Source organism: Corvus kubaryi, unplaced genomic scaffold (genome assembly GCF_017639235.1).
Source record: "Corvus kubaryi isolate FWS band 111438036 unplaced genomic scaffold, C.kubaryi_AGA036_p1.0 37382, whole genome shotgun sequence".
NCBI lineage: Eukaryota > Metazoa > Chordata > Aves > Passeriformes > Corvidae > Corvus > Corvus kubaryi.
Window position 1 is genome coordinate 5,397,205 of NW_024581124.1, and position 23,454 is coordinate 5,420,658.

The 23,454-nt window shown below is 51.3% G+C and overlaps 3 protein-coding genes and 1 long non-coding RNA gene across 4 annotated transcripts in view; 1 reads left to right on the top strand and 3 right to left on the bottom strand.

Moving 5' to 3' along the window:
* Window positions 1–8,892, bottom strand: part of BCL7A (BAF chromatin remodeling complex subunit BCL7A) — a 28,981-nt gene extending 20,089 nt beyond the window's left edge. Inside the window, exon 1 of the mRNA XM_042034718.1 lies at window positions 8,864–8,892. Coding sequence (XP_041890652.1) covers window positions 8,864–8,877 — 14 coding nt within the window. The 5' untranslated portion in view covers window positions 8,878–8,892. The remainder of the gene's footprint in view (window positions 1–8,863) is intronic.
* On the bottom strand, window positions 1,438–18,279 carry CFAP251 (cilia and flagella associated protein 251). The gene is given in 23 exon segments (XM_042034715.1): window positions 1,438–1,849; window positions 1,852–1,965; window positions 2,833–2,934; window positions 4,119–4,347; window positions 6,405–6,548; window positions 6,751–6,841; window positions 9,002–9,165; window positions 9,355–9,469; window positions 9,969–10,153; window positions 10,427–10,600; window positions 11,430–11,578; window positions 11,671–11,918; window positions 13,800–13,973; window positions 14,496–14,713; window positions 15,048–15,092; window positions 15,574–15,651; window positions 16,000–16,080; window positions 16,517–16,625; window positions 17,087–17,196; window positions 17,387–17,527; window positions 17,665–17,771; window positions 17,931–18,015; window positions 18,192–18,279. Coding segments are annotated over 23 exon segments (2,931 nt in total). The 5' UTR covers window positions 18,228–18,279; the 3' UTR covers window positions 1,438–1,817.
* Window positions 13,967–20,275, top strand: LOC121667742. The gene is made up of 2 exons (XR_006017142.1): window positions 13,967–14,516; window positions 17,013–20,275. It is a non-coding gene; the product is annotated as an uncharacterized LOC121667742 (long non-coding RNA).
* On the bottom strand, window positions 19,679–23,434 carry PSMD9 (proteasome 26S subunit, non-ATPase 9). The gene is made up of 6 exons (XM_042034716.1): window positions 23,282–23,434; window positions 23,087–23,189; window positions 22,103–22,296; window positions 21,536–21,637; window positions 20,938–21,026; window positions 19,679–20,605 (listed from the first exon to the last, which is right to left on the bottom strand). Exons 1-6 carry the CDS (start codon window positions 23,393–23,395, stop codon window positions 20,578–20,580), a joined length of 630 nt encoding a protein of 209 aa, XP_041890650.1. The 5' UTR covers window positions 23,396–23,434; the 3' UTR covers window positions 19,679–20,577.
* Between the last annotated feature and the right edge of the window lie 20 nt (window positions 23,435–23,454).

A 23,454-nucleotide genomic window follows, 5' to 3' on the forward strand; every position in this document is an offset into this window, starting at 1 on the left:
GGGAGGGGCGGCCGCCGTGAGGGGACGGCGGGTGGCGGGAAGCGCGGCCGCGGCGTGAGGGAGAGGAGGGGGGGGGGAGTCGGACCCCCGGGCGGCTCTCGGGGCTAAGGGGACACCGCGGAACCGCGGGGACAGCGAGCTGCCCCCGGCGGGGACCTGCGGAGGAGGTGCCGGGCGGGAAGGAGCCCGCGCGGCGGAGAGTCCGGAGGCGGCCGCCGGCCCCGCGCGCGCGGGGGCTTCCAGAGTTCCCGTCGCTGGTTTTCCTCGAGTGTTCGCTGGAGCGGGCACAAGACAACGTTCTTTCCCCACTTTCACCAAGCTCAGGCCGTAAGTTACCCCCGAACTAAAAAGTTTGTCCGATTTCAGCTCGCCTCAAGTCTAAAGGGCTGTCAAGAGCTGCCCAGGGAGGTGGTGGAATCACCTCCCCTTCAGGGAAAGACTGGATGTGGCACTTAGTGCTATGGTCTAGGTGAGAAGGTGCTGACCGGTCAAGGGTTGGACTCGAGGATCCCAGAGATTTTCTCCAACCAAATTGATTCTCGTGATTCTGTGATAAACCAGTGCAGTCTAGCAGCATCAAGAGCACAGTTACACTTTACCACAAAGCAAACTCCAGTCCTAAAATCCAGGGATTTTAAAAACCTCAAAGCACTTTACATATAGAGAAAATACGGGTTTTTGTGCAGGGCGGCGACAGAGACCCCTGCCACCTTTGCACCAGTTGCTGTGACAGACCTTGAACACAGGAATGGGCAATGTAGTCCCCTGTTTAACAGGAAGCATAATCCATAATTAGCAGAGTTTGATTTTTTTCCCCCCAGTGCTTATAAAGTTTCTCAGCTGCTTTAAATAATTCCAGTAATATCCATGGAATTGGGCTGCTTTTAAGCAGTGGAGGCTCAGCTCCGACAGAGATCCATGGAAGTACACGAACATAAAGGGTAAATGAGTTACATGGGAGGTGATGCTCTGCAGGAAATTTGTCACAGACCTGCGAGCTCTGGTGTGGTACTGCTGGACTCCTTCATTAACTTCTCCCTAATGCACACCTTGCTGCTCCTGCTAATTGTACAATCACAGATGCTCTGAGTACACAACAGCGATCTCTGTTTAAAAAACATTGCTTCTGAAAGGAATGCTTCTTAAGGGCCTACATTATTATTCAAATTGATGCCGAGGATGATGTAAAGAAGGGAGCTGTTCAACAGCACTTCACTGATCTTTCTACGGCAACTTGTATCAGTCTCATTATGCTGTTTATACACACACAGTGCGATGCCGTCCCATTGGTATTACACTGCTAATTGGAATTACTACTTTCAGAAAGAAAAAGTCAGTTTAAAGGCCAAAAGAGAAGCGTGGTTGTAATGTACACCACAGCATTGCTTTCTTTACCGAGGTCCATTGGATTTATAATTACAAATCCATTCTAACCTGTCAAAGCATTTATCAATGTATTTAATCAATACAGTACTCTTACACTGCTCTTTTGCTGTCAGGTTTCACAAATGAATACTGTCCTAACATAATGAAAATAGACTGCATCTGACATAAACCCACCTGAAATGACTTCTAGGAAGGTTCCAGCCAAGGTTGGAGTGGCCACCTGCTTCATTCTTTCCAGCCACCCCAGTGTTTCCCTAGATAGGCATGAAATTACAGGTTTGTGGCGTGTGCCAAACTGGGGACTTATTCTAGAGTTTGACTGAAATGCAACTATGTGACCTTTACTTTATAATAAACACAAGCCATAAATTTTGCAGATATTCGAGGAGAGGATCCTGGAAAGTAGGAACAGACAGAAAATCTTGTGGTTGCTATGATTCTGAGTCTCTGTAGATCAAAGATTGTTCTCTTTCCTTCTGTTCTTTTTCTCTGGTTTAGCAATAGGTAAGCTAAGAATGTCTGCAACAAATACCTCTGTTGTGATTTCTGCTGGAATTTCTTCAGTCAAAGCTGCTGCACCTGTAGAGCAGTAACAACAACACAAGACACAGAGAAGCAATGTAAAAATGGCTTTCCAGTAAAATTTATAAGCAGCAAGAAGTGAATGAAATGTTTTTAAAGATGTACGAAGGGATCATGACAAAGTGATGGTTTACTAGCTTGATACTTTGTGTGTTTATATCAGGGATTAAACCTGTGTGTCTCACCTTGCAGCAGGTCCCTGCCTCAGAGGAGTCACGAGACAACTTTTACACTTGGTCGATTTGATGTGATTTAGGATCCTGAGGGATCCAGGGATTTCCAAGTTGCTTTGCAGCACCAGGCAGCTCCCTTCGGGAGCGGCACCTTTGCTGCATGCGGCCCATTGCCAGTGACCCTAAACAGATGCTGTTCCAAACTGGTGGGGACTGGGACATGAACTGTACAAAAATGCAGTTCCAGTTACAATGGGCAATTAAATACAGCCGCTTGGCTCAAATCAATGCTATAATTTGCTGTTCCAGACTGGTGTAGACTGGGACATAAATTGCAGACAAATGCAGTCGTTACCAACAGCTCTGTTACAATGGGCACTGCGTCCTGGGTAAAATCAGCACTGGGATTTCCCTGTGTGTTTCTAATTTCAGTTCCAGCCAGCAGATAAACAGCAATGTAATCTTGTCAGGCCCCAGTTATAGTTCATTGTCCATTTATTTTTAGATACACCCATGTAATTGCTGCGTGGATGAAGGACAGTCTGTAGCTCTGTGACTATTTTTGCAATCCCATCTGAGCAGTTTTGACAGCTCTTGGCCTAACAGGGTAAATGGGTTTGAAATTTAAATTATTCCATCTGGGAGTTGAAACAATCCTGCTTCTGTGCTGTGTGGAATGCTAATCCCGTACCTGTGGGATCACAGGTGTCCGGTTCAGATCCTCCTTCCCTGGGTCTCCTGCCCAGCAAGGTGATCAGACATTCGGCCAGCTCGTCCTCTGTCATCTGCTCCCCTGTACACAACAGAGCAACCCCAGCCCGTGGGTTATGGGGTTGAGAGCACAAAAACTCAAAAGCAACTCAAATTACAAAGTGCATGAATTAAACAGGACAGTTCAAAGGAGGATCTGGCTTCTCTGAGATACACACATTGCCAACCAAAACACGTGATCCCAATGCAGGAAAACGTTGATCCTAAGGAAAATTGCTCTTCCCTATGGCATTTTGGGAAAAAATGTCAGTCAAAGGGAGAAATTCTGATACAGACAGCTCTTTAAGATACATTGCAGTTGCAGGGGCTTGAGCTTCTATTCCCACTGGAGAATTCCTGGCACAGATCACAGTCCATGTAGCCATTTTCATGCAGGCGAGAAAGAGGAAGGTGGAGAAAAGTCTTGATTTAGTATCTTGAAATAACATGGACATAGCACTTGTTCCCGATTAGTGGTTGGCTCATGCCCTGGAGCATGAGGTTATAGATCTGTTATGAAACTGTTCTATCTGATGTACCTATTTATGGATGTTCACACCATCTGTATAAATAGCTAACCTTTCTCACACTGGTTGAATCCTTGGTTTCCAAGGATCTTTGTGGCAAGGAGTCTTGCCAGGTGATGTACTGACAAGTACATCAGTAAACCAGCATTTCCCTTTACCTGTTTTAATGCTCAGCTGCGCTTTTACACCAGAAGTAAGACAACAGAAGTTTGTTATTAACACTCTATGGCACTGGCACAAGCATATGAACACCCACATTTACAGTGTTCTCCCTCATTCAGCTCAACTAAACCATCCAGTCTTTCACACAGATTCAGCCCAGGACCAATTTCATCCCTCCTCTCTTGTCTCCCTTTTATCAATTTTATACTACTTTTCCAGAGCCTGTGTGACTGGAAGAGAGAACAGCAATTCAGATAAGGGCACACTGGGAGAAGGATACATTTTGCCAAGATCCGTACTTATCATTTAACAGCCAAGATACCTCAGGCCAGGAGAGATTTCCAGAGCAGTAAAAGAAGCACAGCTGGGACAAGACATGTGATTATTCAATTTAAAATCTTAAGGCAGATGGGTCCTCACGCCTGCCCTGGTTACCAGGCTATCGTTCTATAATAATTTCTTGCTACAGTAAAAAAGTTCTGAAATTGCAGGCAGAACTAGCAAGCATAAAACTGATATTAGAAACAAAATAACTCACCTCTGCACTGAAGCAGTGACAGGAAGTCTCCTGTGTCAATAACTTTGTCTCCCTTCTCATTATCGTAACCAAGAACTTGAAATGCTCGTTGTATGGTTTTCATTGACAAGCCAAGTGCAGGTCGATGATTTATGTAAAGTTTGATAAAATCCCCTAAATTGATTTTTATCACTTGTTCTCCAGTATCCGCATACTTGCTGAATTTTACCTCATTTATCATTTCTTCAATCTAAAGATCAAGACAAGGCAGATTGTTACATGTTTTATTTTGAAGAGCGTTGGGCCAGTTTCCGATCCTGTGAATGCCAATGTCCCCTAACCGCGCATGTGTTGGTGCCATGGGTGCCATGACCACATCCCAGTAGGAAGCTGCACTCAGCAGCTGAGAGTGGGCATGGCAAACAGTTACACACCTGCTGACAGGACAGTAGTAAGTTAAAATGGGGGTTACACATAACACAGTCATTTTGGATTTCCTCTCTTGTGACAGGCACTCAGTGACCCTGCAGCTGTTACCGGCACCTTTGGCACAGCTGTGTCTCCGCTCTGGGACAGTGGGCAGGCAAACCACAAACCAGTAAACACACCATCCTTGCTCTTGGAGCACACACATGAGGGTCCCGACAGAACCAGGCTGCACACCCTGGCTGGCATTAGAAATCTTATCTTCCCCTGCTCTGACCTGTGTCTGGGGTGGTTCTGGTGCTGCACAAGCCAAATCTGAAATGTGCTCAGTGGGGCTGACACCCTGCACTGCTGGATCACTTACTCTCCTCTCAGACAAACAGGCAAGCACTGGCTGTGCTGGATACCAGTGGTTTTCCTGAAGTCTGGTGCTGTGAGTCAGTCCAGTTGGCAGCTGTGCAGATGTGTGTCCAAAAGGCAGCATCTGCTCCATGCCTTCATTGTACTCGCAGCCCCTTCAGAGATACACGGGCACAGAGAAACACTGGGAGAATTCCCCGTGCCAACACGTACCAAGCGTGCTGCTCCCTGGGAAGGGAAGCTGATGCAAGATCTCCCCAGGGAGGACTTTGCATTCAGCCTTGGGCCTTTGTCCTGGTGTCACAAGTTTTTCCACTGAATGAAGCCCGGGGAAGAGGGAAATCTCAGCCTTATATTTTTCCTGTAGTGAATGTCATTTTCACTTGGCTCTGGCTGATCTGGGATTAGGTTTTATATCAACCCCACTGAACTACAAAAGAAAAACACCAATTCCCAAAAGCTTTTCTAGTCAGCCCAAGCTGCCTTTTCTCCCTCCTGCTTTTCTTTTATTAAAACATGAGAGAGAGAGAGAGATGAACCTTCTCTCTGGATTTATTACTGATTTTAGGTTGCCTGGTTTCACAACAGCTCAGCACCTCTGTTTCCATGCCTGAAATGCTGTTTATATTTTAATTTGGGGAAGTTTGGGACATTATCAGTTATTCTTCCAGAGACATTTCCCAAGGGAATATGTTCTCTGTGTCCCCAAGATGCAAAAATGCAATAACCCAAGGAAAAGATCTAACACAATATGAGGAGATAACACCTCAACTTGACACCAGGGCAAAGCAGCCCCAGCTCAGACAAACATTTGCTGGTTGTGGGGGCTCCAAAGTGAGTCAGTTTGCTGGCGGCTGTGGCGAAGGTCCTGCCTTCCATCTGGCTCTCGCAGCGGAGCATCCTTGGGTAGATGGGATGGCACAAACTCACAGCACTGCCTCAGCAGCCTGTGGGTTCCTGTGCCATGGCAGAGATGAACACAGCCTCCCCCACGGAAAGGCCGAGGGAGCGCAGTGATGCACCACTGCCCTCGGGAGAACCCCTCCTGCGGTGACAGGCTGGAGCTGGGGCTCAGAGGCCGTTATTCAAATCTCCTTGCTTCAGATTCAGTCATGCCAGGTTACACATTACCAAATGAGGTTTGTATACATACAAACCGCCTTGGAGAAACAGCCACACAAAGGGGAAGAAGCAGCACCCTTATTAAATCAGTTCTCTCTGCTGTAAAATTTTGACCCTGAGGTTGCCCTGGTGAACAACTATGAGCTGTCAGGCTCCAGGTTTGTTCAGCCTTCCCTGCAGTTGCCCAACTTGCTAGCAAGGAAAATTTTGAGGAATTTGCTGCCAGATTCTGACTACTACTATATTTATGCAGATCAGATAAAATACACTGAAAGCCAATAAATACATTCTAGAGCCATCCAGCACAGCAATGGTCAGAATCTGGCCCTTAGAACACTTGGGAGGTGCAGTCAGTCTTGCTTTTTCTTCTTTTGAAAACAATAAAAACAGCTGACCAACCTCTTCCTCTGATGGATAAAATCCTATTGCTCTCATTACAGAAGGAATTTCCTCCAAGGGAATATGTGTTGACACCTGTCTCTTCTCCATTGTATCGATACCTTGGCTGCACAGCTGTACGTAGTAAAAATAGTCCTCCAGTTCCTGCCAGGGATTCAAACAAACACTGCAAATTTCAGTTACCAACAGGCAGGGAAGATAAGGCTCCTTTTAGGGTTTACTAACAGGCATATCAATGAGATTGCTGTTAAAGGCGAGTTGGACAAAACATAAAGAAATGTCAGGCCTGTATAAATTAAACTCCAGCCAGATGTGGCCAGACAGCATTCACAGTGAGCATAATTACCCTGAAGAATTCCCCTTCTCTGCCACCATTCAGGAGGTTGTAGAATGGGATCAAGTCCTCCCCACCCAGGAAAGCAGCAGCATCCAAGGCACTGGCAGAAGTGGAGAAAAGAAGGTACAGGAAGGGTTCATGTGAGGAGAGCCTTCACGGTTCCCTTTCTAGTCGTTCACAGACACTTCCAATAAATAAAATCCCTGGGCCTGAGAATTCAGGAAAGAAAAGCACTGCCTTGAACCCTGTGCTATTTTATCATCAGCTGCACTTCTACAGCATATTTCATACCCAGGTTTTACATACAATAGCACAGTGTGGGAATTAATTATTACTGAATGGTCCTCTTGTTGAGTGGAATGAGTACAGGGCTTGGAGCCAGGAGCTTTTCCATGGACTTGAACTTGGTGTCTGGCATTTGGCTTTTCTGCTTCCTTATAGAGACATTGAGAGAGATGAATTAGCTAGATCAGCATTTTGAACATGCAGAGAAGGCTGGGACTTGGTGTTTGCAATAAACCACACAACTCCCTGTTCCTTGATCTAACACATTTTTCCCCAATAACTCAGTGCAATCCATTACCCGACTTCCTCTGCCGTGGCGGGCAACGGAGTCACAGGTGCAGTTTGCATTAAACTGAAAGCGCCTGAGTAGCCACCTCTTTGTTTCAATTTCATAGGCAGTTGGAGCCAAAAGAATCCCTTTGGCTTGTGCAGATATAATAAGAAACCAAGCCTGGCAGTGCAATCATGGCATAGCACTGCCACATAATACCCCACGCCTGGCAGCAAGGCTGCAGCTTTCGCACACACCTCTGTAGTGCTGCTTCCATGGGGGTTTTTTTGCAAGCTTCATGTTTTTTTCATAATTAAGTTATTTGGGTATTAAACACAGTGGAGATGCACAAGATGCCAGAAGCAGCAATAAAATGATAATTAGCTCATCAAGAACTTCGCTCCAAAAACAAATTACATAGAAATTCAGTGTTGCCTGGACTCTGGCCAACCATTATAAAGAAGGATCATTTATATTCTATTGCCTTCCTTAAAATGTCGCTTATCCTGACCCCCGACTGTTTAAGCCACACAAAGTGGAAAAGAAAATAAATAAACCCGTTGCTTTCCCACCCAGGTTTCCTTTGTTCTGGCACATGAAGGTGAGCTGGCTTGGCACCCCTTGGGCTTTCCTCAGAGCGAATGGTACCTGCAAAATGTTTTCCTTGCAGGACCAGCGGGGTCTTAACCACAAAATCTTGGTCCTAGGAAGGTGAGGGGCAGTGGTGTTTCCCAGGTAAGGCAAACATAGGAGCAAGGGCTAAAAGCCAGCTCCCATGGAGTTATTTCCCAGAAACCAGGAGACAGAGTGCTCTGTGCTAGGAGGGTGTTGCACAGGATTTGAAAAAGAAAAAACCAAACCAACACAAACTGAGGGAGACCATGCCACGCTATCCTAACTCTGCCATGTACTAAGCTCCCTTCCCAGTCCCTGAAGTGTGAAGTGGTTCCATGCTGGGCTGGAAGCCTTCATGCCATTCACAGCTGCCTTGCTCCCTCTCTATGTACAAATGTACCCACCGGGCACCTGCAGCCGTGAGGGAAGAGCCTCTGCCCCACAAATGTATTCCAACGAGCAGCTTTGGTCCTTGATGTGCCAAGAAACCAGTATATCTATCCCGCCTCTGCTGTGTTACCCCCCTGCCACGTGGGAGCACATCTGGCACCACTGCCCAAGGGATCTGGCAGAGGGAAACCTGCAGAGGATGGCGTAAGAAACCTGGCAGGATTCATCGCTGCTGCTCTGGGCCAGAGCCTGGAGATCCTCCTTTGTTAAAGCAGCCTCCACTCTTCCAGCCACCCCATTTACTGCAGGCCATTTATTCATGTAAGCAAAGCTTTATAGGATTAAGGTGGCTTGTCCTAAATCCAGTCTTCAAATGCAGGGGGGATTTCCCAGCAAATTCCTATCCCATTTGGAGAGCAGACAGTTTTGTATCAGCAGCTGCCCTGTGTGCTCCTCCTGCAGCAGCCAGTGCTGCTCTTCTGGTCCCTGCCTAACCCTGACAATCTCCCATCATGCTGGCCAGGCCACAGGGGCCACAAAATCCTCTGCCCAACTTCTTACCATTTGGGCACCATTTCCCAGACCGTTCCCTTCCTGTTTCAGCTGCCACCCCACAGAGCTGCTTGGGGCCCAGTGGGTTGACCAAGCAGCTGTGGAAAGCATTAACAAGATTCCTTTCCCTTTCCTGCCATAACTCACGGTAGGTTGACCTTCCATTTCATAAAAGTGCGCTCCTTCCCCCCGGCTGTAAAGATGTAACGCCCGTCATGGGAGGTGGCAAAGTCAGAGGCACCGTCTGGGTGGCAAATGAAGGCTGAGGACTTGTGGGGGTTGCCGTCGACAGGCAGAATCTGCAAGCCCACCTGGAAGGGAAGAGGGAGTCTGGGAGGGCTGGGGGTCCCATTGGGGCAATGCCACATCCTCTTCCGCAGTTCTCTCAGCTCTCAGGCAGGACCAGCCTACATGTGGTTTCATCTCCAGTGAAATTCCCAAGGGACCACCAGCTCTGCAAGTGGGGGCTCTTGTACATCTGGGCAGCTGGGGCTCCATACCTTGTCCTTTGTAATGTACACCAGGTAGTGTTGCTGGGGGTCCGCAGAGCTTGTCCTAGGGAGGATTTGTATCTTCTCCAAGGGGGAGCCATAGGTTGGTCCCAAAACGGTCTTTCTAAAGGCAAACAACATATTTATCCACTCTAGGCCACCCAAAACATTTTTCCCCTCTGAACAGCTGTTGTGTGTGAGGATGGGTAGATATGGGAGGTGTGCAGAGGCTTTGTGCTGAGGCTGAGAGAACAGGATAGGACAGGGTCCCTGGCTAGAAGGAACTACACTGGGGCTCAGAAATTTAGTGCTCAGGGATTATTATGCTTTGCTCATGTGAACTCCTGTCTCTTTATCTGATGTCTAACTGCTGCATCTCAAGTCCAACATGCTGAGCAGACCAAGACCCAGCTGCAGCCACAACCTTGCTAAATGACACATCAGTGAACAGCAGAATGGGCATAAGAGTGGAGTGACCTGAAGGCTCTAGATTTACTAGAGCCTTCCCAAGATCTGCATCACAGATGGACAATCCCATGCTCATGGGTGGGAGTATGGTGGTTATTAGACCAAGGATCAGGAGGAGGTTCCCAGGCAATGGCAGGCCTGAATCAATCCTCTACCTGCACATTTTGGTTGTCACATTGTAGAGCTTCATTTTGTAGCAGCTGTTGGCAGTGAGGAAAAAGGACTCGGTGCTGAGCTGTGGGTACCAGGCCAAGCACAGGGGCACCGCAGCCTGCTCCAGCCTGTCCCTGTGTGTGACCACCAAGTGGTCCTTGATGCTGCTGTTCAGGTCATATTCAACCTGGAGGAAAGACAAGGAAACACAGCAACTCCCCTGTGGTCTGCCAGCACCCTTGACCTTGTGGAATCACTGGGTTTGCATCTCCTGGAGAAGCCACAATAGGAGAGCCTCAGTGCCGAGACCAGTCTGAGAAACAACCCCCAGCAATGGAACTGGTGAGGAGAGAGTTGGGAGCCAAGGAACCAAACACGGAGTCTCCTCTGATGGCCTTGTCCAGCCCCACCCCTTTAACCACAAATCATCTCTGTCCTTTAAACTTTCACATCAACCCACCAGCTGCCGGTCCTCCCCGAGGCTCAGGAGCCTGGGCTCGTTGCTGTCCGAGTGGACCCCAAAGAGGATGCTCCGGATGGGTTTGTAGTGGGAGTCCAGCCCTGCCAGGTGTTCCCAGCATCTGCTCCCATTCTGCAGGACTCTCTTGTAAACAGTCACTGAATGATTCTCATCCTGCAACAACAGCACAAAGGTCAATGAGCCACGATCCCCACACACATCCCCTGGCTGGCAGTGGGTTACTTGGTGTGTCCCCTCTAGGCTTAGCCTGGCCCTTTCTGTTCTGGAGTCCCACCAGGATGTTTGGAGTCACTGCCAGGATAAAGCACTGGGCTGGACCCATTTGGGCAGCTGCTCTCAAGAGAGCACCACAGAAATCCTCAACCTGGCGGGAGCATCTGAGCCATTCCCTGCCATGCTCATGTAGAAAAAGGGCAGTAAATGAATTTCTGTGATTCCCTAGAAATCACAAGGAAGATGCTTCCCACTGCTGTGCTCTGGCACACGTGCAGGGAAGGGGAATCTTTTTCTTTGTAGAGATCAGCAGCAGTTGCTACAACCTCTGAGTCAAACTGCTTCAAGCTGCCTCTACACTTCTATATCGAGACATGGGATCGAGGGAGCAGCTCTCTCGCAGAGCACCAGCCAGAAGGAAATCCCTGCTCCAGCCCTTTCTACAGATGGATGCAGAGCTAGGATTTGTCACTAAAGTTAGGAACGGGGCGCTGCCAGCAGCGGGTCTGCGGAGCCACTGTGACTGGTGACGTTTTTACAGAGTGAGTCTTCAAGCCAGGAAAAGCACTTCGGAGTCAGGAAGCCCCAGGGGAGGAACAACTCTCTGCCTTGCTCACTCTGCATTTCAGAGTCACCAAGCCCCAGGGGAGGGACAGCTCTCTGCCCTGCTCACTCTGTGCCTTGCAGGATGGCCGGCAATTCCCAGTCCCTCCCAAAGCTGCCCCAGGAACAGCGCATGTAAATCACCGAGCGGAAAAAACAAGCTTACAGCAGTTGCGAGGTACTTGGAATCGTAAGAGAAGCTGATGTGAGTCACAGGACCTTGCGAGAACTGGAATTTTTCGCAGATGGACTGAAGGGAAATTGCATCAAGGATGTAAACGCTTCCATCAGTAAAACCAGCAGCCAGCAAATAACCTGGAAAGCAGATCAGAAACGTCTCACGACACCATCACTCCTCACAGGAAAGCCAGTGCTTGGCACGTGGGGAGGTCACAGGGCTGCGATACCTTCAGGGTCATAAGATAAGCACTGGATGCCAGCCTCAGTGAATATCCTGCTAACGAGGTACTGGGTCTCCTTGTAGTCCCACACCTTCAGCAGCCCACAGTGACTCCCCGCAGCCACGAGTGGCTCCTGCGGGTGGCAGGCAATGGCATTCACAGCTTTCTTCACCTCTTTCATGATTCTTTCAAAGTTTGTGCTGTCTGTTGCAACATGGAACATGGTTGCATCAGAGGTTGAAAGGATAAAGTTCCTGTTTAGTGTGAGAGAAACAGAATTCGATGAATCAGACCAACTGGCTCATGTCCCTCCAAGCTATATTACACATCAGTCTCTTTTTGGCAAGTTAGTTGGACAATCACTTATATTTTGTGATACACAATATGCAAACGCTCCTTGACCTGGAAGGCAAGTGGCACTTTGTATTCATGACCTGGGAAATGGCCATGGGAAGACACTGGAGTCAGTTCCATTTTCTACTTGGCTGGGCAAGCCAGAAGATGAATGACATCTGGGGAGCTCCTGCCATTTGCAAGTCACTGGTGTGTGAGATAGACAAATGAGCAATTGGAGATACTCTGAATGGGCTTTTCACGTGTCTCCACACCACCATTGTCAGTGGCTCCAGGTTGACTGCGCTGCCATGGCCAAGGTCGGAGGGCAGTTTCAGTCCCTGTCTGTTCACTCAGCCACGCTGACCAGCACGGCAGAGAGGTTTCACTGTGTGACTGGTGATGTGTGGACAGCTGGGTAATTATTCACATTACAGCACAAACGTGTATAGTTTCAGTCTGCCTGACAGAGAGTCTGGGCCCAGGAAAAGGGACAAGAGAGGATCACACAGAAATCCCAGACTGGTTTGAGGAGAAAGGAACCTCAAAGATCATCTTGTTTCAACACCTTCCACTAGACCAGGTTATTCCAAGCCCTGTCCAACCTGGCCTTGAACAATTCCAGGCATGGGACATCCACAGCTTTTCTGGGCAACCTGTGCCAGGACATCACCATTCTCACAGTGAGGAATTTCTTCCTATATTCCATCTAACCCTGCCCTGTCAATTTTAAGCCATTCTGCCTTTGTCCTCTCACTCCATACCCTTGTCCAAAGTCCCTCTCCAGCTGTTTTGGAGCCCTTGAGGAACTGGAAGGTGCTATAAGGTCTCCTTGGAGCCTTCTCCAGGCTGAGTCTAGGAGCTGCACAGACAGACACAAGTGGGGAAGCACAGCTTCTTTGCCAGCTGTTCCATCACGGCCACCAGTTTATGCACATCTGGCCCAGGCACTGATGGACTCTGCACCTCTTGCATGCCTTAGCTGGGCTCTCCAGCCATTCCTAATCCCACCACCCTCTGGGATGAGCGCAGGCCCTCCCCTTTGGTTTTCTGCCTTTTGTGCTGCCCAGAGCAGCTACAAGTGGCAGGAGCTACAGCAGTGACCCAGGAAGAGGCATGAGACAACAGAGACCAACAGGGAAACCAAACCATCCTCCAGGACACTGCTCCAGGCTGGAAAAGAATCTGTCCCACATGGCTCATTGGAAAACACGTGTGGCTAAGAACAGATGTTGCCAGGAAAGCTGTAACAGGAGTGACAGACATATGGTTTGCAGGCGGGATGGAGACACACAACAGCTTCATCTGGCCTGCAGACTCCCTATAAATCCTCACAGGCACAGCTACGTCACGCAGAGGGACAGAGAGGAGCTGGTGACCGGTCAGTGTGGTACAGCCCTGCGCTGGCGCCATGGCCCCAGTTAGCTTGCCAAGCCATGATAAAATCCAACTGGATATAGCCATCCCTGGGAGGGGCTTAAGGGGGGGATTAAGGGGCCCAGTGAGAGCTGGAGGCTCAGCATTAGTACTGCCTGGTGTGCCGGGTACGTGACAGAGAAGCTGATCATCGCCGTGCCTGCACTAACGCCATGTCTGCGCCAAGGCATCACCTCAAGCTCAGAATCTGGGATGTGCTGGAGCCCGCCCACACTCCCTCCCTGTCCTGCCCAGAAGCCTGAGCACAGGGTTGAAACCTGCTCCAGACCAGGCAGAAGCTCATGGAGCAGCTCTCACTGACCTCCTCCCCAGTTTTGAGCTGCAAGGCAAACACAGAAGAGCTGGGTTCGTAAAGAGACACTCACCTGGTGAGAAAGGGCTTGCTGCTGTCTGGGGAGGCACCGGGAGGATCACGAAGGATTGTGGAGAACGAGATGGACCGGATGGGACCCACTTTGTCATGGCTGTAGATAGTGAGGAGCCGCAGCTGCCCATCATAGAATTTAACCTGCCCTTTCACATCACCTGTGACTACACAGCTGCAAGGAAGGGGAAGTTCTTAACCAACACACTGACTGACAACTCCCAGAAGGAGTTCCTTAGGGCATCCTTAGGCGGAAGCAAATCTCTTCCCCACTTCTCTGCACAAGCACATGAGCAGAGCCCTGCACAGTTGTTCAGGAGAAAGCCGGGGCTGTGCAGAAACCAGCAGCTCTGCCGTGACCCTGCCGTGTCCCTGCCGTGTCCCTGCCGTGTCCCTGCCGTGTCTCCGAGGCTGTGGCGGCGTTTGGTGGCTGTCTGCTCCCTCTGCCGGTAGCGGCCAGGAGGCTGAGCCACTGTCTGAGCTACCCCAGCAGAGCTGGCATCTCATCACCACGACTTTTCAACCTTGTTTCCACCCCCAGCCAAATCCATTGCTGGAAAATTACTCATAAACCAGCAGCACTTTCCTGCATGAGTGACCATGCTGCCAAGTGACTTAAAACTCCAACATTATTTCTGCCACTACTACAGCTGAGGTACCCAAGGACTACAGCTACGGAAAAGGGCTGCCCCGTTACCTCTCCAACACTTTGAGCACGGTAAGACTCTCCTTCTGCATTGACACCACTTTGGTGGCTGTTATTCCGTGGGGTTTGGCTGGCAGTTCCTCGGGGAGAGTGCGGGGATTGTCCATGTCCCACACCACCAGCTTCCCGGCTGAGGTGCCCGTCAGAGCTTGGGCGTTGTTAAAATGGAAAACTGACTGGCTGAACTGTCCCACCAGGCACTTGAAAGTCTGTGGAGACAGCAGCCAGGCCGTGTTTTTATCCCAGAGCTGGCTCTGCCCTTCTCCAGCAGAGAGGTTTCTGCTTGGTCCTCATGACATTCCCTCCCTGCCCCATAGCAGGACAAGAGGACAAGAGCCTCCGGAGAAAATGCAGTGGGGCACCTTGGAGAGAGAGCCCTGCTTGACCTCAGCTCAGGCAACCCAACAGGCTTGTCCCTGTCCAAGGGGGACAAGCTGGGGACATGGCCACCGTTTTTGCTTGAGGGGATGGGGAGGGACAGTGCTGCTGCAAGCAGGAAAGCCAAGAGGGTAACATACTGTGGTCCCTCCCTACTGTGCTCACCTGGTTGCTCAGGAATGGTGCCCTGTACTGCAAACCTGCATCATCCTGGGGAAAGCAGAGAAAACATCCAGGACAAGGATTTTGGAATCGAGCTCTGCAGTGCCAGCGTGTTCCCTCCCCACCATCTGGGCACTGGCCCCACACTGTGGTGACCAAAGTAGGGCTCCTGGGGCAGAAAGGCTCCAAGATCTTCCAGAGAGCATGAAACATCCTCTCCTTCCGCCTGCTTCTCTTCCAAAAGCTGCTGAATGGCACAAGGCCCATGGGAAAGCAGGAGTGGGAGAGGTGAAGAGCATCCCTGCCACAGCAGCTGGGCCTCACCAGTGTGGGAGTGGAGGGAGGGTGATACTCTGCCCAGACCACTTTGGGATCTGGCAAGGGCAGGGAGCAGGGTAGGGGGATGGGGGCGAGGGCAGGGACAGATCTGCAATGTGTGACCCAAGTTGTGGACAGACACCTGGCCCCAGAGTTTCCCTGTCACCTCCTTTCTGGCACCCGAAACATGACTTCCCGTGTCCCTACTTACCCACAGGTAAAATATCACCTGGGTTTTGCTGTTGCTGACAAACTCCTGGGGATTCTGAGGGTTAAAAATGACATAATCCTGAAATTCAAAGGTGAGAATCACATTAGCACCAAGCTGAGCACTGCTTTCTGCTTATTCTTCCATGCAGAACAACTGCTTTTATCCAGAACCACCTCACCAGCTGCACTGAACTGAAAACAGAGGGCACCCTGTGCCTGTCAGGTATCAGAGGAACAGGGATAACCCCTTGGGACGCTCTGCTGCATCCGGGTGCTCCAGGGATGGGGTGTGATCCTGCCTCCCACCCCCAGCTGGCACCCACCAGCAGCCCCATGCTGGATGGGGACATGGGGGCACAGGGGGGAGCAGGTGAGGATGGGGCTGCCTGGTCCAGCCCCTCCGCCCTCCTCAGCCATGGTCACTCACCTGATGCCCAAACTCAGGCTTCAGCTCTGTGCTGCACATGGGTTTCTCTGTGGGCAAAGTCCATCTCCAAACACAAACTTTCTAGAAGAGAAGGGAAGAAAAATCCAAGGAACACTTGTGGCTTTCTGGGAGGTTGGGGGAGCCAGGTGAGTCCCATTCCCCACCCACTGCAGGGGATGGTGTGGCCTAAAAGACTGGAGCAGGGTAAAACCCGGCACAGCCTGGCAGCAGAAAGCTTAATTTCAGGAAATAATGCTAGAAATTGCTTAGATGAAAGTGATGAAGTCAGAAGCTTTTCTAACAAATTAAGATCCATTTTCTCAACTCTGCAGCATTCATTATAATGAAATCCAGGTCTATCTTCTAATGGCTCAGCAAAAACAAGCCATCACTCTGCAAACCCGCTCCCCTCTCTCCTGCTCTCCCCATCCAAATTCCCACCTCCCCTGTGCTGCACTGCAAAAAACTTCCAGGTCTATATCCTGCAAAGCTATGTAAGAGGAGATATTCTCTTCACCTGCACAGTACCAGCACTAATGGTCACCAAATACTTGGCATCCTGGGAAATGGCAATGGCACAGACCCCGTCCTCCGGATGACTCTCGAAGATGGTGCGCACGGGTACCCTACGGAGCAGAGACCCCATGGGTGCTCCTGGCAGCACAGGGGGTTCAAGGCAGTCACTTGGCAAAGTCTGTGGCACAACCCACCCACCCTGGTCTGTGTGGAAGGAGAGATGGAGGGAGGGAGGCTGCAAACACTGGTGCTGCCACAGGCTGGTGGTGCTCAATGTCCCCTCCATCCCTTCCTCCTAAGTAAATGGCACTGGGAAACAACTCACCAGGGATCTCCATCACATCATGAAGATGTGATGTACTTAGTCTGGGAGAGCTCAGCCCCATCTCAGTGTCTCATGGGTATGGGTAATATGAGGATCATGAAGGCCTTGGTTTTGGTTTTGGTTCCTTTGCTGCTTTTTAGTCTGTCCCTGTGTTCTCTCATTTTACTCTCAGCTGAGGCTGGAATCAGTCCTGGGTGATTTACTGGACACAGGGGGTTTCCAAAGAGGAGGTTCCTGGGAGCTTACCCGGAGTAGGAGTCCCACACGATGATCAGAGTGTCTGGCCCTCCGTCGGCGGTCGCGACCCAGCGTTTGTCTTCACTCACACACAGGCAAGAGATGACATTTGTGTGGCCCTGGGGGAGGGAAGCAGCAAAATGCCTTGCAGGCTGCAAACCTGGGGCTGTTTTGTCCATACCTTTTGTTTGGGCTGCCTCTGGGTTTGGTTATAGGTGCCCCGTAAGCACAGGGCACCAGAAAAAAAGATGGAGGGAGGGGGTTCAGGAGAAGGGGAGGAGGAGGGAGATGCTCGGCTGTGTGCCAGACCTGCAGGTGGTACTGCTTGTTCCCCAGGATGTCATGGATGACCACTATGTGGGAGGAGATGTACAGGAGCACCCGGTCCTCCCCGTCCATCAGGCTGTGCACGGCCAGGCTGCTGTTGTAGCCAAACACCCAGGACAGGTTCTGCAGGGAAATGGCAGCTCTCAGCAGCCAGGACAAAAAAAGGCACACGAGGTCTGTGGAGTGGTGGAAGAGAGCGGGGCAGGCACGCCAGGTGCAGTGTGGACCATCCTGGTGGCACTGTGCCCGTTGGTACTCACAAGGGGGTGAAGGCTGCTGTCCCTGTTCTTCCGGAATAGCATCCCCGGCATGGCTGCCCACACCAAGCTGGCAAAGCCTTTATGCTGCGTGTGCTGCTCCCTGTAGCCTGAGAGAGGGCTGGAAATGGCTCCCTTGGTCTCAGACAGTGCTGGGGCTGGTTCAGGGGGTCCAGCGCCCTCCAGGCATGATGTCCCAGCACTGCCTTCCCCCAGGGTGCCCTGGCTCCCAGCCCAGGTACTGGGCAGGGTGTCTGAGATCCCCATACCTAAAGGAGATGATGGGGGACACATCGGTGGTTCTCCAGTATCCTCTGGTGCTCCTTCCTTCTCCCTGGCAGCAGCAAGGGGATCCTTGAAAAGGGAGAGAGGTTTTGGTGAATGCTGGCTCCTGGGCTGGTCTGGATGGGGACCGCCCTGTGGCTACTGGGAATGAACCCCAGCATGTCTCAGATCCTGGGGGCTCTGTTTCCACTAGGATCTGCCCCAGACCCTGTCTCAAACAGGACTTTCCATGGTACAGCCCTCACCTCCATCTCCTGAGCCATCTGTCTGTCCTGGAACATCTCCTTGGGTTCGCTGCTTAGTGCTGCTCTTCCCTCAGTGGGTTACTCCAGCATGACTTCACAGGGACCATCCATCCACACCTCTGCCCTCCTCCCAGGGAGCTGGGGTGTGGAGATGCTCTGAAACACACACTCTCTCCCAGATTTGGCTGCACAACGACCTGGAATTGGGCACAGCAGGAGGAAAGGGCACCTGTGAAGCTGGGAAATGGGCCCAGAGCCTCTTCTCAGCTCCAGTAACACTCCCGCACTGAGCACAAGCAAGCCCAGTACTGCCCGGGTTATTCCAGCTTGAGCGCAGACTCCCTCCCTTGTCTGCCCGCACACCGCGCTGGGCATGGAAATTTCCCTTTGGATGGGGGTTTTGCCACAGTCCCTGTAAGCACAGAGTTGCTCCTGGGCGGCAGCTGGTTCATCTCCGGCTTCACGGGTCTGCATTTGAGCCAACACCGAAACCTTGTGCACAGAAAACTTTCACGGGAGGGGAAGGAGGCCCTGGAAAAAACCCTCCCAGGGCCCCGGCAGGCGGGACGGGAGCTCGGGAACGGCCGCTTGGGAACCGCCGCGGTCGCCGGGTCTCACCGCGCTCACACGGAGCCGTTCCCAAGACCCCTCCTGGGAACCTCTCCAGACTTCGGTGCCTCCTGCTGTCCCGAGGGATCCTCCCGGAGACCCCCCCCCCCCCCCCGCTCACCGACACAGCGATCTCCGCGTCTCTCTGCCTCTGCGACCGCCGTTCCCAGGCAACGGCCGCACCGGCAGCACCGGCTGCGCCACCGGCTGCACCGGGAAACGCCGGGAGAGGGGGAGGAACCCTCCTCATCTGCACCGGGAAACGCCGGGAGAGGGGGAGGAACCCTCCTCATCTCCACCGGCTGCCAGAAAGAGGCAGCGTTGACCCCCCCGCCGCTCCGTTCCTTCCCGGAGGAGTGAACCCTCAGCCTTTCACCCTGCCCAAACCTAAATCCCGCTCATGGCTGCGACAAAGCCCCTCTTGGCATGGCCGGAGCCCTTGTTCCCCAGGATATCGTCCTGGGCTTAAGAATCTTTACCCGATGCCCCCCACAAGGAGTTGTAGGCTGCTCTGCTCCAATGGCTTCCTTGAGCAGCACAAGCGGAATCAAAGCGAGAAAAATCATCCCCCATCCCCTGGCAGTCCCCCACGGTCCCCAGCTCTCTGCCAGGACGGCCCTTGCACAGCAAACCCACTCCCAAGGATCACTCCAAGCTCTCACTTCACCCCTGCAGATAATCAGCTCCAAACGCTCCCAGCTGTTGACCTCACCCTTGCTGTTAAGCTCAAATAATAACCATTTCTAAATTTAATTTGTTTTTCCTTCTGCCCAGAAAGAGCCTCACGCCCTGCTGGGAGCAGAAACGAGATTTGTTACCAGCTCCTATTATCTCCCTGACCCGGAGAGGCTGCCCCAAATAATGACTACAAGAGCAGAGAGAGGCAATACACAGTTTTATTGTTTTGGGAGACTATTTTGAAGTTCAACTAGAAATAAGCTTTGAACAAACAAACCAGTCATTCCCGGAATCCCCTCAGTTTATGCACCTTTGGTGGTTTAGGAATGGTATTCCCCAGTTTACTGTTCCCACTGAAAACACCCCAGACCATGTGCCACCCACCACTCCCCCCACTGCTCCTGGGAATGGGAGGAACAAAATGTAAACCCTGTCCTGGCTGGAACCAGGAAAACACCCCAAAATCAACTCCCGCAAATAAACAAATTTTTTAAAAATTAAAAGAAAAAAGAGAGAGAAGACAGATTAGGAGTGCTTTTATCATGACTACATAAACTACTAGAAGTTCCAAAAGTAGAATTATAACCCCTATTCCTTACCTCGTTGTCTTAAAATAACTGGGCATTCCAAAAATCCTTTCAGTATGTTCAGTGACTTTAAAAGTTATGGCAACGTGGGGAAGATGCATATCTCTTGTCTGTCATCTACTGTGACAGGCATCAAAAAGTGCTCTAGGACTTTTTAGCATGTATGACATGATATTCAGTGAGGAGTTTTAAAGGGGGAGAAAAAAGGAATGTTCTGTTATCACCAAATAAGAGCATTTCAAGCTCTTTGGAGGTTGTATCAAGTGAGGTTTGGGTCTCTCTAGAGCCTTATTCTAAACTGATACAAGGTGGAAGAGATGAGAAGCCACATCTTGCAGCTCTGCAGGTTCCTCGTGACAACCAATGCAATTCTGAACTGCAGGCAGGCCCTGCTCTGCCAGAACCCTCCACGCACCAGAGGCCACAGCAACAACACGTAGGGAAGTTTTCAAACCAGATCAGAGTTCAGAAAGCACGCACAAGCTTCAGCTTTATTGTTCTCCAGGCCATGGTCATCTTTGTAAGGGAATGATATTGCAGCTGAAAAAGAAGAGGGTAGAAGGAAATATTAAACGTCCTTTCTCAAACAGGCACAGAAGATCTGACATGGGATAGATCAGACCATAACCCTTCTCCACTGGTTTCCTCTACCAGACAAACCAGCCCCTGAGACCTTTCTCCCTGTGTTCATGGAACTCAATTTTTTGAGTTTGATGGAACTCAATTCCCTTATCCCTGTGCAGAACCAGCAGCCTCCAGCTCCCTGGTGCCCACAGTGGGCATTGACATAGCCCAGGGCTGGCCCTGCTCAGGAAACGTGCCCTGAGCTGGTGAAAGCCTCTTCCCTTCCAGCAAGTAAAACAGCAGCTCACCCCAGGAGACCCTTCCCAGCCCAGCGCTTCGGAGTCAGCCCCACGTGCACCTTTCTACCACTGCGGATCACAGTCACACTCAGGGGTCTCTGAAAGAGAGGTAAAATAAAAAATAAATTCACTTTTCCATCACCAAGTCAACTCTCTTCCTTCTTTTGCTGAAACACCAGAAGAACATTAAGCCCAAAGAGCTGTTCTGCAGCAGTGCCCATTCCCATTCTGGTGACTATAACTGAAAGAAGGGAGTGTTTTGTGTGAAGTCATCTCCAGGAGATCCCCCACTTCCACCATCAACCACAGAGAAGCTGTGGCAGCTTCTCTGGCCAGTCCATGAGGCTGGCAGAGCAATGCTGCTGCAGGGAGTCCCTGGGGAGAACAAACAACAGTGATGCTCACAGCAAAGAGCACACACTCCTCAGCTCTTCCATTCATGAGCAAATAGCTCAGTGCTGTGAGAGAACAAGGCTACAACAGCATAGACTGAATCTGACACTGTTTCTGACATGGAAATGATGATTCCAGAGATCAAAGTTCCATAGAAAAAGCTGTGGCTAACAGAGACAAGCAAGAGAATGCAGTCATGCAGAAATAAGCTCACCCCCTCACTGTGCTGCACCACCGTGGCGATGTTCTGCAGGTTTTGGAAGTTGTTTACATTGACAGATCCAAACTCCACAATCTCATCATCAACTTGAAGTCCCTGGACAGAGATAGAAGAGAGATGAGCACCTGCATTCTCCAAAGACAAGTAATATCACAGGTAATAACACAGGAGCATCACCCTTCACCCAGCCACAAGGAGAGGGATGTGCTACAACACTTCTCACACTCAGGCAAGTGACCATCACTACAGCCTCTCAAAGGCCATAGGGAGAGGTAAGTGTTCATTCCTCTGTTCTGTTTCATGGGAAGAGAAATCCTGAGGCTGGAACGGTCAGTGGGGTGTGGGAGGAGCTGTGTGGTGCCAGGATACAGCTCAGAGAACACCCATCTCATCCCTGTACTGTGACCAACCCATTCACAGCACATCCCAGTGTGACAAAAGAGAGGGGGTGACACCCTAATCAAGCCCCCAACTTATTCCCACTTACTAACAAGAGACAGAGGAAGCCATGAGCTGTCTGGCTCCAGACAAAGCCTTCCCCACGAGCTGTGCCTGACATACCGAGATGCTGGCAGGAGAGCCTGGGGTCACGGCGTTCACTTTGGCAAAGGCCTGGGGCAGGCTCTGGTTCTGGCTCATGGCCTCAGCCAAGGCCTCCGCCTCATCCTTGGCGTGTTTTTCCTTCTCCCGGGCGTGCAGCTTGTGTAGAGCTTCCTCCACCTGCTTCATCAGGGCCTTGTGATCATTCTGCAAACCTGTGGGTGACACCATGAGCACTTGGGAAGCTGTAAAGGATTCCCCCAAAGGACTCTCAGCACCTGCTCCCCTCTGCAGCCATGCAGAGCAGTGCCCTGGCTGTCTCTGATCTCAGCAAGAACCTCTGCTGGTCTATCTGCTGGGGCCTGGTGCCAGCCCAGCAGATGTTTATCAGTAAAAGTCAGACACAGAGAAAACCACCCTACAAATTTTGGTAAACATGCAAAGGCAGCAGGACTGGGAGGCCTATGATCCTTTAGAACTTAGTGAGCAGCTCAAGTCCTCTTTTCATTAAGTCATCTGCTGTCATGTATGAAGAGAAAAACCCATCCTGAAAGTCAGGGCACTGGGAAAGCCTGGGATGAAATAAATGCCGAGCTGTTTCCTACCCAAATTTTATTCCACAAACAGCACAGCAAAGCTTTATTGTGTTTCGCAGATCCCAAATGGCTCCACAGCAGAGGCAGAATTTCAGTGCCGCTGCAGTAACACGCGGACAAAGGCATTTTACTGACTCAGCCCAGGCGGCAGCTCCGAGCGCTGAGCAGAACCACTGGGAAACCGGCTCAGCGCAGCCCTGGGCTCCGGTTCTGAGGAATTACAACGAGGAGATGGGAGTTTGAGAGACTTAAGCGGTGTCACCGCTGTTACGCGGTGCCTGTCCCCGGGCAGAGGCCAGGTTTCTCCCGCACATCCCGGTTTCGCTGGCTCATCCCGCGGGATGGGGGCGCGACCCGGCCCCGCGGCCCCGGGAAGGGCCCCCCCGCCCGGTTCCCGTTCCCCGCTCACAGATGATGTTGTGCCGGGCGGTGCGCACTTGGTACAGGTCGATGTCTGCGCGGGGGAAGCCCTCGGCGTCCACCAGCGGCTCGTGCATCCCGACGCCCTTTTGCTGTGAGGGAAGAGGCGGCGGTTGGGAGGGGGCCGGGCCCGCGGGCCCGCACGGCGCCTCCCGGCCCTGCCCGGCCCTGCCCGGGCACTGACCCCCTCCAGCAGCTCGTAGCACGCCTTGATCTGCGCCTCGATCTCGTCCTTGCGCCGCACCAGCTGCTGGACGTCGCTGACGGTGACGGGGCGGCCCCCGCCAGGCTCCGCCATGGCCGCGGCCGGACGGGAGCCGGGAGGGGCGCGGGGCGGGGCCGGAGGCGGCCGCGGGC